We start from the raw sequence: 14,865 nt of genomic DNA, 5'->3' as shown, positions 1-14,865 counted from the left end.
AAAATTTTTTAGAATTAAAAAAATTTTTTTTTTAAAGAAATCTCAAAAATTGCTTAAAGAAAAAATTGTTTTAAATGTTAACCCTTTGAGCTTGTAACGCCGGTTTACTGGTGGATGGCTTGTTTTCCTCTATACTGTAGCACCAGTGGAGTGCCAGGTATATGGTAAAATAAGGTTCAAGAGGTCAGGGCTCAAAGGGTTAATAAACTTCAAAAAAGCCCTCAAAATATTTTTCTAGAACAATTCACAAATTCTTTAAAAATCTCGAATCTAAAAATAGTTTGAATACCTTTGATCATAATCAACCTACTGGATGAGGTCTTACCTTTATTAAAATGTTAATGATATTTTAATTATAATGTTAAATAATTCAAAACTGTCCTTTTTTTTTTTTTTTTTTTTTTTTTTGTAGTTTGGATTAGCAAAGGAGCCTGATGGTGAGAATCCTTGTGTTCCTATCATGGTTTGGAATACCTGTGCCTACACAATTCAAGTAATAGGTACGAATGCTGTTGTTTTCTTAATATGCTGTTATTTTCTTTAGTATTTCACCTGTTTGAGTAGAGATGGATTTTTTTGTCTCACAAAACGCTCGTTTTCTTTTCAGAACAAAGTTTGCAACACAACAACAAGCCGTTGTTTGGTTCGTTACCCAGTCGTCGTTCTGACTGTTTGGTTGCACTAGTGAAGTTTGCTGCGGTTTGTAGCCAGGTGATGTCTGCAGACACAGTCAAGCAACATTGCATACGATTGTTAACAGGTAAAACCTTAACAATACTCTTCAGATATCATCAGTATTTTCAATTCCATGAAGTCTTAACCCATTACCTCCCATAATTCTATTTACTGGAATTTTTTAATGAAACTTTGATTTCTAGCATAAAACAGTCTTAGAAACACGCTGGAATGATCAAAATAACATTTCAAAATAACATTCCAAAATAACATTTTAAATAGAAATAAGCGAGATATTGGGCGAAAAATTAGCAAACCTCATTTGAATATCAGAGAAATATACCTAGTAGATATAGCAAAAAGGTTAGATATGTGTAAATATGGACAGATAATTACGAAATTTGTAATTTTTAAGTGTTCTCATATGAGATCACTGGTAGGTAAAGGGTTAAGTGGTAGTGGTGGTAGTGGGGAGTACATTTCTTGAATGAAATTGTCTGTTTTTGTCTCCTGAATACATATAGTTCAGAGCTGTTTACCTGTGTTGGCAACGAAAGATTTCTGTCTCTTGGCAGTGGTTTATATTTGGAGAAGCTCGTTCAAGCCATGACCATCACAACATTTTTAAGGCATAGGATATCCAAAACTACCTTACTCTATGTGTCCTTTTTCCTAAGAAGGGTGTGATTTGATGGAAATTTAAGTATTATTTCTAACGGCTCAACCAACTCGACTGTGTAGAGGCTTTCTAATGGTTTTGCCTCTGCTAATCACTCAAAGGATCCAATTCTCTTAAATCACATGCAACTATCTTTAAAAGGAAAGACATACAGGATAATGTTACATTTACCATCTTTGAAAAAAGATGGAGGGGTTGGGACTGAAATGCCTGGTTTTGTCAAGAAAGCTGGAATAAACAGTTGTGTGTTTTACTCAGAAGAACAACAGCAATACAATGACTAGTAAAATCTAAATTTATAACCATGTGATCAGTAGTCAAGCAACTTTAACCCTTGTTTATTTTAATAAACACACACATATTAGCATGCAGGCGTGGTTGTATGATTGAGAAGTTTGCTTACCAATCGTGGTTTGAAGTTCAGTCCTACTGCATGGCACCTTGGACAAATATCCTCTACATTCCCAAGTTAACCAAAGCCTTGTGAATGGATTTAGTAGACAGAAACTGAAAGTAACCGGTTACACACACTATGCACTCTGTTTCTCAAAATATATCAGGAATGTATTGCAAAGCAGGAATCCACTAGAGTTCTCCATGAACTAGCTTTAGAGCTACATTAATTAATTTAATCAGACTAATTGAATAAAAACAAAAAATTCAAAGACAGGGAGATTCGGAAGTTCCTTTAATATTTGAATTATATATCTTTTAATCTTTTACATTTTATATTCTCGTTTTCTGATTTTTTTAGATCAACCATTTGGGAAACATTACATTGGTATTTTCTTGTTTTCGTTTTTCAGCATTAATTCCTGATGGTTTGGAGAAAAAACATGAACCACCCTGCATTCTTGACTTAGATATGTTTCACTACTTAACTGTGTTGGTAATGTCGTTGCCAACTCTCTATGCTGAGGGGCAAACTTCACTGCTTACTACGTTCCCCACAGGCAGCCTCAATGATCAACATGCCCTGCAATTGGTTCTCACTGCTCACTTGGTTCAGATTCTCCTTGTCTATGAACCAGAGTCACAAGGTATGTGTGCATGTTTATCTCTTTCTTTTTATATATATATATATATATATATATAATTAATTCAATAATAGGATAAAATCTTTTACAAGAATTTATCAAGTAGCTAGCATGAAAAAAACTTTATAAGGGAAAAATGTTGTAATAACTGCGAAATCGTTCGATATATAGTTCAGTCTGTTTTTTAAGAGGCCAGCTTTGAGAGTTGCATTTCCTCGTGTTCGGTAAAAATGTGTTTATTATGGTAGTTTGACCTAAGAGTCCCTCATAGCATGAGGCATTCATGTATAGTAATGCCCTGCCAGTGCCACATTAAAAGCATCCAGCACTTGGATGTTGAGAAGACCTTTTTGTTGTGGAAATAATCTCAAGAGAAGGGCAGATTTGGTATTCATAGCTGATGATGCAGAACAATGCAGAAACATATGCATTCTACAATCAAATGATGTTCACAACCCAGTGTGATTTCAGACGTTGTCCAGGAGAAGCATTTTCTCCCAAGACTGTCTCCATGGTAAAAGGTCTTCACACATCTGATTGAACTTAAATAGATGAATAACTGAATATATATGCATGCATGTTATAGTGAAAAACAAAAACCAGGATGGGATAAGTTCCTGATCAAAATTATTAGTTTGATGCTCCAGGAGATGGAAAGAGTTATTATGATGTTTTGGACATTGTCCTTCTTCAGTGGAAAGAGAGAAAGAAAGACAAAAATAAAGAAGAGCACTCAGAGCGCAAACCTCTGCCAAGGCAACACCAGTGTCCTCTCAACGATCAGCCAGAGATGATTTTTAAAATGAGAATATCTGAAATAAACTCAACTGCTCTCACAAACAAGGATACTAAAAGTGAACCCGACCACTCTCAAAAATTAAGTAAAAAAACCCAGAACTAATCCAGAATCCTTGTCCTGTATTGGATCGATTGCAAAATCTAATCAGTTTGTGCCAGTCATGAGGCCAAACATCCCTGAAAGTTTCATCCAAATCCATCCAGTGGTTCTTGAGATATCTTGTCCACAGACAAACAAACAAACACGACTGAAAACAACTCCTCTGCCTTTGTTTAAGGTGGAGGTAATAAATAAATAAATGAAAGGATTGACTGCTCCTGGCAAAAATACAGACTAGAAGCATCAGTTGTGGCGTGCAAGAGAGACGATTGCGCTGGTATGGACATGTGGTGAGAATGGAGGAGGATAGCTGCGTGAAAAAGTGCCACACCCTAACAGTTGAGGGAACCCGTGGAAGAGGTAGGCCCAGGAAGACCTGGGCTGAGGTGGTGAGGCAAGACCTTCGTACATTGGGCCTCACCGAGGCAATGACTACTGACCGAGACCTTTGGAAATGTGCTGTGCGTGAGAAGACCCTGCAAGCCAAGTAAGATCGTTGCCAGTGCCCCTGGACTGGTTCTTGTGCGGGTGGCACATGAGATGCACCATTTTGAGCGTGGCCGTTGCCAGTACCGCCTGACTGGCTCCTGTAGGATTTTCGAGCGAGATCGTTGCCAGTGCCCCTGGACTGGCTTGTGCGGGTGGCACATAAAAGACACCATTTCGAGCGTGGCCGTTTTCGTGCGGGTGACACGTAAAAGCACCCACTACACTCTCTGAGTGGTTGGCGTTAGGAAGGGCATCCAGCTGTAGAAACTCTGCCAAATCAGACTGGAGCCTGGTGTTGCCATCCGGTTTCACCAGTCCTCAGTCAAATCGTCCAACCCATGCTAGCATGGAAAGCAGACGTTAAACGATGATGATGATATCCAGGATTTGCAGATCCTGTTGCAGTGGTGGTCATCATTTTGTTGTAGATTAGACCTATGCTGGGCTTTTTTCTCCTTCAGGGTGTTGATTATGACTGCCCCAAAGTAGGAGGTGGCTTGGCAGCAAGAGCTTCTCTACTGAGTTTTATTCAGAGCTATCACTTCCCATATCTTCAGATTTATCTGACAGATTTTCAAGTAAGTTTTTAAAGACTCCTTATAATGGAGCAGTGGGTGACCTTGTTGTCTTGTACTAGAGCTAAACCAACCATAAAAGAGGGCATTAGGTAAGCAAATGTCATCCATGTGTACCACATAACTGACCACTTCAGTTGTGCTTTGATAAGGAATTTCTCTATGTCTATAAAGTCATCTCTTGTAAGAATCTCTGTTAGGGACTTTGTCCTGTCACTCTGTTGCAAATTGGATGAAGGCAGCTAAGATGGAATAAGTCTAGTTGTTTAATATGATGCCTGTAAAGTGTCCATGATCTCTCCACAATGTTAGTCTATTGCAAGACATTTTACATGGTGACCATTGCTTGAAGAAAGAATGAAGGCCCAGCAGAAAGGTTGAAGAGTTGAGAAGAATGTAGAAAAGGGAAGTGTGGGAGGAGGGAAAGGAAAGGAACAGAATACTCTTTACTCTTTTACTTGTTTCAGTCATTTGACTGTGGCCATGCTGGAGCACTGCCTTTAGTCGAGCAGATCGACCCCAGGACTTATTCTTTGTAAGCCTAGTACTTATTCTATCGGTCTCTTTTGCCGAGCCGCTAAGTCACGGGGACGTAAAGACACCAGCATCGGTTGTCAAGCGATGTTGGGGGGACAAACATACACATATATACGACGGGCTTCTTTCAATTTCCGTCTACCAAATCCACTCACAAGGCTTTGGTCGGCCCGAGGCTATAGTAGAAGACACTTGCCCAAGATGCCACGCAGTGGGACTGAACCCAGAACCATGTGGTTGGTAAGCAAGCTACTTACCACAAAGTTTTAAGAAGTGTTTATTTTTCTTTTACTTATTTCAGTCGGCCATGCTGGGGCACCGCCTTTAGTCAAGTGACTTGACCCCAGTATTTATTTATTTATTTATTTTTTAAGCTTCATACTTATTCTATCGTCTCTTTTGCTGAGCAGCTAAGTTATGGGGACATAAACACAGCAGTTATCAAGCGGTGATTGGGAACAAACACAGACACACACACAGACAATGGGTTTCTTTCACTTTCCATCTACCGAAATCTACTCACAAAGCTTTTGTCAGCCCAAAGCTATAGCAGAAGACACTTGCCCAAGGTGTTGCGTAGTGGTGAGTGAACCTGGAGCCATGTAGTTGTGAAACAAGCTATTTACCATACAGCCACACCTGTATTGCAGAAAATTGTGATCACCTGTCACAAAGACGTAACACTCATTTCTAAATACTTAAACTTTCAATTCTTGTATTTCTAACCTGTTTCTCTGACTAATATAAAATATGTTTTAAAAATTTTTAGATATGATGGAAATGGAATGCGATACTGATGATGACGGTTTGGTGATGATCTACAAGAAACTAAGGGAGAAAGCTGGGTAATTATCATGTTTTTCTTCCCTGTTCATCATGTCTATGCTCCTCATACTATTTTTGTGTTGAGCTGTATTGTTCCTTCCAGACTTCTTACTCCTTCTTTTGTTTGTTCTTGTCTATTTACTCCAGATTGAGTTGTGATGCGTGTGAAGTATGTCCTTGGACACTCTCTACTCATCTCAAACAAGCCTGTCTGCCTTTCTTGCGATGTGCCGCGCTTATGTATCATTGCATAACAGGAGTTTCCACACCTCCTGAGCTTCAAGGTAAATGACATAAAACATTTGGTACAAACAGGAAATTAAACTTTGGAGAACAAAACCATCTTCTTGATTTGTGTGATTGAAATTGTAAAATTACAAAATTTATGAATTATGTAAAGTCAATTTTTTAAAAAATATTTGTGATAATATTCAATTAATATTTGGTTGTATCTCAGGAGAGTCCTTATGCAATAATAAATATATGAGCTAAAGCAGCAAGCTGCCAGAAACGTTAGCAGAAGGCGGTGAGCTGGCAGAATCATTAGCACGACGGGCGAAATGCTTAGCAGTATTTCGTCTGCCGTTACATTCTGAGTTCAAATTCCGCCGAGGTAAACTTTGCCTTTCATCCTTTCGGAGTCGATAAATTTAGTACCAGTTACGAACTGGGGTCAATGTAATCGACTTAATCCCTTTGTCTGTCCTTGTTTGTTCCCTCTATGTTTAGCCCCCTGTGGGCAATAAAGAAATAAGAAAAGTTAGCACGCCGGGTGAAATGCTTAGCGGTATTTTGTCTGTCTTTGTTCTGAGTTCAAATTCCACCGCGATCAACTTTGCCTTTCACCCTTTTGGGTGGAGGGGGGGGTCAATAAATTAAGTACCAGTTGCGTACTGGGGTTGATCTAATCGACTCCCACCCTCACCAATTTCAAGCCTTGTACCTAGAGTAGAAAAGAATAATAAATACATGCACTGCTTCTATTTCACTCCCTTTATTATTATTATTAGTCAGTTGGTTAACTAGTAGGTTGTTTTGATTAATCATTCAGTGAATCCATCAGTTGGATAGGTTTGTCTGCTTCAGCTGACCTGATGTTGAGAGGGCTTCAGTGATGAGAGTACAAATAGTGAGAAAAGGACTTTGACCAAACAATCGATTAGTCAATTGGTTAGATGATTAACCAATTGACTGATAATAATAATATTAACCAATTGACTAAAAATAATAATAATTTCAAATTTTGACACAAGGCTAGCACTTTCTGAGGAAAGGTAAGCGGATTACATGGACACCGTTGCTCATCAGTACTTATTCTATTGACCTTGAAAGGCTAAGTGGAATTTAAACTCAGCACATAAAGATGGATGAAATGCTGTTGACCATTTTGCCTGGCATGCTAATGACTCTGCCAGCTCACTACCATACTAATAATGATAATAGTAAAAGAAGTGAAATAATACTTGTGTGTGTGTGTGTTTATTATTGGCATTATGACCCTCCCAAGATACAGCAGAATATGTTTCAACATAAGTTCACATCAAGAATCTGGCAAACCAAATACAAAAATGAAATAGTCAGTTTAGTATTTTGTTTTATTTGTATTAGACTAATAGTTGTACTATTTCTGGCCAAGAAGTTATAAACCCCAACTTTTTTATCTCTCTCTCTCTCTCTTCAGAGAACTCCAGCAACCAGTTTGAATTTGTTTGTCGATTTTTAGCTCTCCCTTCAAAATTGACTACATTATTTGAAAATCAAGGAGATATTATTTCTGAACTCATGGCTAGGTTTGTTAAATCTTTCTTTTAATAATGCTTTTCTTTTTTCACATAAATCCTTTTAGAAATGTCATTGTTCTAACACTAGGTCCTCTATAAACTCATATCAAAATGTCTAATTAATGAAGATATGTAATACTAATCATGCTTTCCCAATTAATAACCGGAATTAGATTATTGAAAATTGTTAAATAGCGGGATCGCTACCAGAGCAGCGGTCTCGCTCCTGTGCCGGTGGCACGTAAAAAGCACCATTTGAGCGCAATCGTTTCCAGCTTCACCTTACTGGCACTTGTGCTGGTGGCATGTGAACAAAACATTGGACTGACTCCTGTGCAGGTGGCACGTAAAAAACACCATTTGAGCGTGGCCGTTGCCAGTACCGCCGGACTGGCACGTAAAAGCACCCACTACACTCTCTGAGTGGTTGGCGTTAGGAAGGGCATCCAGCTGTAGAAACTCTGCCAGATCAGATTGGAGTCTGGTGTAGCCATCTGGTTCGCCAGTCCCCAGTCAAATCGTCCAACCCATGCTAGCATGGAAAGCAGACGTTAAATGATGATGATGATATTAAAATGTCATACACATTCTTTTGAATTTGGAGTGAGATACATTTTTCTGCTTCACTTGACTTGCATACCCTAACTTAACCCCACGACAACGGTTTGTTACCAGGCAACTAGGTTGCACTGACGGCAGTCATCTCAGCCGAGTTCAGCAGTTAGTGCATGACAATGGTTTGGTGTATATTTACTTTAAAGCATGCACTGTTCTATCAATCTAAACCAGTATTTCTCAACCTTTTACCTATCAATCTATGCCTTTATACATATACACACACAAGCTTCTGTATGGTTTTCGTGTACCAATTCCATTCACAAGGCATTAATCAACTGGAGGTTATGGTAAACGTCCAAGATGTTACACAGTTGGACCAATCATGAAGCCACAAGGCTGTGAAGTGAAGTTCTTAATCATATAACCATGCCTACTTCTCTTTACCTACAATATATATATATGTATGTATGTATGTGTTGTTTCTTCATAATTTGTATCTTTTCACAGGTGGTGCAGCCATCCATCCATCAAAGACCACTTCACAGCAAGTAACCAGAAGATTATTAGATATCCTTTACCACTGAATCATTTGGTCAAGTTACCTAACGATTACAGTGAACTAATGAATCAAGTTTCAAGTTACACGTAAGTCTAATTGCCAATATTGATACATTTCTAACCTTACAAAGTAGATAAATTAATAACATCTGCCATCTATTTTGAAATATCCTCCTAAATATGTGCATGCATGGGGGCACACACATACACATACAAGAGTAACCGCTCAAACTCCTTTTTCTGTAATTACAAATACTCTGATACATTTATCCAAACACCCTCAGATACATTTATCCAAACACCCTCAGATACATTTATCCAACAATGGCTGATTTGGGGTTTCAGTTGTTTAGATGTCAAGATGTATAGCAGAAGATTTGTGTTTCAACTTATCCAGCCATTATTAACCCTTTAGCGTTCAGATTCCCCTGCCAAATGTGATGCTTATTTATTCACATTGGTTTGAATTAATCATGCATTATCTCATAGCTTTGAGATTTTGATGACGTGATTGTTTACTGTTCAAATGACATTGTAGAGTGGGTGTGAGAGGCTGGATCTGGTCAGTTTGAACATGAAACATGTAGGATATTTTTGGCCGGATATGGTCAGTTTAAATGCTGAAGAATTAAACACTAACATAAAACTGGTATTAACTAATTGGTGTTGGGACAAGTTTCAACAGGGAGGGAGTCTGGAAAGCAACAATCTGTAAAACATTGGAGCTAAATATTAACGTATCCCACCCAGAGGCTGGAAATAATCGTTCACTGTTGTTTACTGATTGATGTTGTTGGTTGTTTACTGTTCTGTAGTTCTAATATTATGCAGTTTATTTATAATCTTTTTTTTTCCCCGCCTTCCACAGCTGTCCCCGGTCATCTGGAGATGAGAGCCGTGTACCAACAATGTGCCTTGTCTGTGGTCAAGTCCTCTGTTCCCATAGCTACTGCTGTCAAGTAGAAGTGGACAAAAAATTAGTTGGTGCAGCAACTGCACACTCACATGTTTGTGGTGCTGGTATTGGGATATTCCTCAGGTAAATATGGCTTGTATACGCACACACAATTGTTATTGAATTTATATTTTATGCTAATCTGTCCGATTGTATGCTTGATAAGCCGGTGAATTTAATAGATGAGCCCTTTAAGGCTGTGAGCTGACAGAATCATTAGCACACTGGGCTTTACAGTATTTCATTCATCTTTACGTTTGAGTTCAAATTCCACCGAGATTGACTATGTTTTTCATCCTTCCAGAGATGATAAAATAAGTACCAGTTGCATACTGGGGTCGATGTAATTGACTTGCTCCTTTCCCTGAGCTTGCTGGCTTTGTGCCAAAATATGAAACCAGTATATTAACCCTGTGTCAGTCTGATTATAGACTAATAACTGTATGATTATGGGACATGTTTACTTCTCTGTAGTGGACTGAATTAAGTTTGGTCTGCTAAATACACGATATTGAATGGTAATGGGAAATCTGAAAACATTTGGGTATTATTATTTAATCCCAGGTCAGACCTGCTCTTGCAAACTTATAATCAAAGACATTCTAGCCATTCTGTCTTTTGTTCACAATGTATCTAGGACTAAAATTTTCAAGTGTCTTTTTAAAAAAATTTTTTTGTTATTTTTTCTAAGACTGCAAAATATAATTGAAGAGTAATTTGGGTGTTAAGTTTTAGTAAATAGACTGTGCAGAAGCTCCTTTGTCAGCTCATGTTTAATGCAGTTAGGATGATGACCACACTATTATGGACAACATTAATGACACTGGACAATGCTCCTGGTAGAACCAGGCCATTGTAAGCAGTAGAGTTGTTGGTGATGAAGTCAAAACATCACAGGTACAATAATGCAGAACTCATGGGAACAACCATATGCTGTTTAACAAAGTTGTCCTGGCCGTTATAACAATGTAGAAAAGTGACATTAAACTGATAATGGTAATGTTAAGTGAACGCGAAATTGTGATGGCATCTCGGGCTAGTGAAAGCGAAATCATGATGGCACCTGTGCCAGTGGAGCGTTAAGAGCACCATCCAAGCGTGATCGTTGCCAGAGCAGCTGTCTGGCTTCCGTGCCAGTGGCATGTAAATAGCACCATTTGGGCATAATCGTTACCAGCGTCGCCTTCCTGGCACGTGAAAAGACATTCGAGCGAGGTCGTTGCCAGTGCCATCAGACTGGCTCTTGTGCGGGTGGCACATAAAATACACCATTTTGAGCATGGCTATTACCAGTACCGCCTGACTGGCCTTCGTGCATGTGGCACGTAAAAGCACCCACTACACTCTCGGAGTGGTTGGCGTTAGGAAGGGCATCCAGCTGTAGAAATTCTGCCAGATCAGATTGGAGCCTGGTGTCGCCTCCTGGTCCACCAGTCCTCAGTCAAATCGTCCAACCCATGCTAGCATGGAAAGCGGATGTTAAACGATGATGATGATAGATAATTGCCTTTGTGAATTGTTTGCTGATCATTATTTAAAAAAAAAAATTTTTTTGTTTGGTCTTTCTTTGCAGAATACGTGATTGTCAGATATTTTTGCTAGCTGGCCAGAACAAAGGCTGTTTTCAAACAGCTCCCTACCTTGATGATTATGGGGAAACTGATCAGCTGCTAAAGTGAGTCTCTTATTTGTTCGTCAATACTCTTATATTTATTTTCACAAACCTCTGCTCTTTCATTCATGTTGTCTCAAATTCTTCCCCTAAAACAGTGGAGCTGCAGTGTTACTGACAGATCATCATTTCACCTCTTAAAATATCTTTTATATTTTATCTCTGTTACTAGTTTCAGTCATTAGACTGTGGCCATGCTGGGGCATCCCCATTAAGGATTTTTTAATGAAATGAATCAACCTTAGGCTTTTTTTTTTTTAAAGCCTGGTACTTATTCTACCAGGGTCTTTTGCAGAACGGCTAAGTTACAGGGATGTAAACACACCAACACTAGTTGTCAAGTGGTGGTGGTGGTGGTGGTGAAGGACAAAGACACACACGTGTGATGACGAACAGCCTCGTTTGTAAGATGATGGTCATTTACAACCATAACTTTATCTGCATAAGGGTACATACACACTTACACACACACATACATACACAATATATGATGGGCTTCTTTCAGTTTCTGTCTACCAAATCCACTCTCAAGGCTTTGGTCAGTCTGGGCTATAGTAGAAGACTTGCCCAAGGTGCACCACAGTAGGACTGAATCCAAGGTCACACGGTTGGAAAGCAAGCTTCTCAACCACACCATTTTTTTTTACCTAACTGTCCTGAACGGAAACAATATCTCAACTCCCAATTGAAGGTACCCTTATACAACAGAAGGCACTGTTATCATAAAAGGGAGAAGTTATTCTCCTCCTATGATGTACACTACAATGACCAGCATATTTTGTGTCTGAACCTGCTTAGACATGCCAGGAATAAATATGGGATTAATCTTTGCAGATCTCACTGTACAGTGTTCAAATAACAATTTTTTTTATAAGTCTGTAGATCTGAAAGTATAAACAAAGCCAGCAGCTTTGTCTAGGCCTAGGGTTTCAGCTGATTCTGGCTGATGAAATGCTGTGTGTCAAAACACCAGTGTCCCAGAATGCTGTGCCAATAAGCTGAGTGTATTGAACACACTGTCATAAAAGGAAGAAGTCATTCTCCTATGACATACATTATTGTGATTAGCATATTTTGCTTCTGAACCTGCCTAGATGTCATCACCATCATCATTTAACGTCTGTGTTCCATGCTAGCATGGGTGGGATGGTACCACAAAAGCTGGCCAGGCCAAACCCTGCACCAGACTTCTGTGACTGTTTTGGCAGCTTCGATGCCCTTCCTAACACCAACCATTCAGCAGAGTGGACTTAGTGCTTTTTATGTGACAAAGCACATGTGGGGTCAATTTTGGCAAAGGTTTTTTACAGCTGGATGCCCTTCTGAGCACCAACCACTTTACAGTGTGGACTGGGTGCTTTTAAGTGTTAAGAATAAATATGCGATTAATCATTCCATTGTACAATAGTTTCCCCATTTAGTTTAACTCTAATAAAAAATCATTGTAATTTGTTTTTCAGGAGAGGCAATCCCCTCTGTCTCAGTGAAGAACACTACAAGCAACTGCACCGCCTTTGGTTCCAGCATGAAATTCCAGAAACTATTGTCCATAATCTTGAGTCCAATAACAGCCAGGTCAGCTATGAATGGTGGAATTTGTAATTGATTTTGCTTGAAGCCAGCTGTAACCGGTTTATGGCTACTGTAATAAGAGCTGGTTCGCAATTTCTCCACACGTACTGGGACGACCGGCCAGCCCTTGTCCATTTGATGTAACTCCTACTCTGCACACCTGTCAGATGTCAGCCAGCAGCTATCTCAGGACAAATCAACCTACAGTTTTTCTTTTCTTTTCCTTTCTTTTTTTTTTTTTTCTTTTGTGTTTCTTTTGACAGTCTTTATGATTTAGTGACATAGTACAAAAAAAGTCATCCTTCCCTCTCCGAAAAAGAAGACAACCATATGTTGTATTTATTTATTTGTTTGTGGAGCATATTACATTTGTAATACTTAAAAAAGAGTGTGAAATGTTTGGAAGGATAACCTATGCTGACACCATCAGGAAACCAATTTGTTCTTTCTTCCCCCACCCCCATTTCCATACTGCAGTGTGTGTGTGTGTGTGTCTGCGTGTGAGCGTGTGTATGTATGGGGGGTGGGGTGTTCTGGCAATATACAAAACTCTTCATATTTGCTATTACCATCAAGAAAATGCTTGATATAATATATATTGTTTTAAATATTGTGCATTAAAACAGTTTGATTTTTTTTGTTTAACTTCCCTTAAACTAACATTTTCTTTCTTTATTTATTGAAATATTTGTCTTTTTTTTTTTTTTTTTCACCCATTATAGCTAATTCCCTTTCCCCACTAAAAAAAAAAATCATGTTTCGGAATCTCTATGATGTTCAAACCAAATTTGCTGGAGAAGTTGCTTATAAAACTTCTCGTTTACAAGTTAGATTTTTCATTTCGCTCTATTTTCCTCCACCTGTTGCTCTCTCTGTCTCTTTCTCTGTCTCTCTCTCTCTTTCCCTCTTCCAGCTGTTCTGTTTCTCTTTCTCTTTTTGTGTCTTTGTTCTTGGTTTTATAATTTCTCACTTTGAATGGAGAGATTGACGGACTGAACTTCATATTTGAACTTTTTCTATTTAATGTACATAATATTTTAATTTATAATTTTTATTTATGAAAAAGTATCATTTTGAATTTAATTGTAATAAATTTTGTTAACACTGTAAAAAAGAGAATTGTTGAATTTTCAGTTAGTATAAGGACCTCTTGTTGCTACTAACTGCTAAAGCAGTTTTATTCCAGTTTGTTTTCTAAATTAAGCTAATACAACCAATTAACTGCTAGGCACACAAGATACCTGTTAATAATATTGCTAAGTGCGGAATTTAAAACCTTTTTATAATTTTCAAATTTTGAGGACTTCTGAAATTTAAGATGTTGCTTCAGTGACTTGGGTTTAATTCCCCATCATTTATTAATAACTTTGCCGCTCTTTAAAACTGTTCAATATAGTGGAGTTAGTTTGGCCACTGTGACTAAGTAATTGCGGTACAAGGAGTCATATATTGTAAACTTTCTTTGTTGTGCCACAATCGGAGATGTATATCACAATGCTGTGCCAAGAAACTCTGGTCGGTCCTCAGTTTCATGTCATGTGTCTCTACCAGTTACATCCATGTACTTCAGTGGTCTCCCATTAGGATGTAGAAGTCTCCAAAATATAATATCTGATATGGCCTGTTGCTGCAGCAAAATAGCAGTGGCTGGCGAATACTACCCTTCTTTGTGCTACAATAGTAAAGGTGGGTGGAATTATCATCATCATTTAACGTCTGTTGTCCCTGCTGGCATCAGTTGGACAGTTTGGCTGGGCTGGCAGGCTTGCGTGTCGGAAAGTCTTTCTGACTGTCATCAACGTAAGACCCCAGGTATTTGAAGTCATTTTGGAGGCATGTGGCTTAGTGGTTAGGGTGTTGGACTCATGATCATAAGATTGTGGTTTCACTTCCTGAACCGGGCAATGCATTGTGTTCTTGAGCAAAACATTTTATATCACATTGCTCCAGTCCACTTGGCTGGCAAAAATGAGTAATCCTATGATGGACTAGCATCCTGTCCAGGTGGGGAATATGTATGCCACTGAAATCGGGAAACTGGCCCTTATGAGCCT

The 14,865-nt window shown here is 38.7% G+C and overlaps 1 protein-coding gene across 4 annotated transcripts in view; it reads left to right on the top strand.

Moving 5' to 3' along the window:
- LOC106876698 (E3 ubiquitin-protein ligase UBR2) overlaps nucleotides 1–13,925 on the top strand; it is a 108,018-nt gene extending 94,093 nt beyond the window's left edge. For all 4 annotated transcript variants that reach the window (XM_089360330.1, XM_089360329.1, XM_089360328.1 and 1 more), the window contains exons 38-47: nucleotides 413–500; nucleotides 608–760; nucleotides 2,161–2,394; nucleotides 5,660–5,735; nucleotides 5,863–5,999; nucleotides 7,397–7,505; nucleotides 8,562–8,699; nucleotides 9,481–9,651; nucleotides 11,141–11,242; nucleotides 12,700–13,925. In XM_089360330.1, coding sequence (XP_089216456.1) covers nucleotides 413–500; nucleotides 608–760; nucleotides 2,161–2,394; nucleotides 5,660–5,735; nucleotides 5,863–5,999; nucleotides 7,397–7,505; nucleotides 8,562–8,699; nucleotides 9,481–9,651; nucleotides 11,141–11,242; nucleotides 12,700–12,841 — 1,350 coding nt within the window. In that variant the 3' untranslated portion in view covers nucleotides 12,842–13,925. The remainder of the gene's footprint in view (nucleotides 1–412; nucleotides 501–607; nucleotides 761–2,160; nucleotides 2,395–5,659; nucleotides 5,736–5,862; nucleotides 6,000–7,396; nucleotides 7,506–8,561; nucleotides 8,700–9,480; nucleotides 9,652–11,140; nucleotides 11,243–12,699) is intronic.
- The last annotated feature ends 940 nt before the right edge of the window (nucleotides 13,926–14,865 follow it).

This window comes from Octopus bimaculoides, chromosome 11, assembly GCF_046866305.1.
Source record: "Octopus bimaculoides isolate indiv1 chromosome 11, ASM4686630v1, whole genome shotgun sequence".
NCBI classification, from domain to species: domain Eukaryota; kingdom Metazoa; phylum Mollusca; class Cephalopoda; order Octopoda; family Octopodidae; genus Octopus; species Octopus bimaculoides.
The sequence above is the reverse complement of the archived record's forward strand: the minus strand, read 5'-3'. Positions and strand labels throughout refer to the sequence as shown.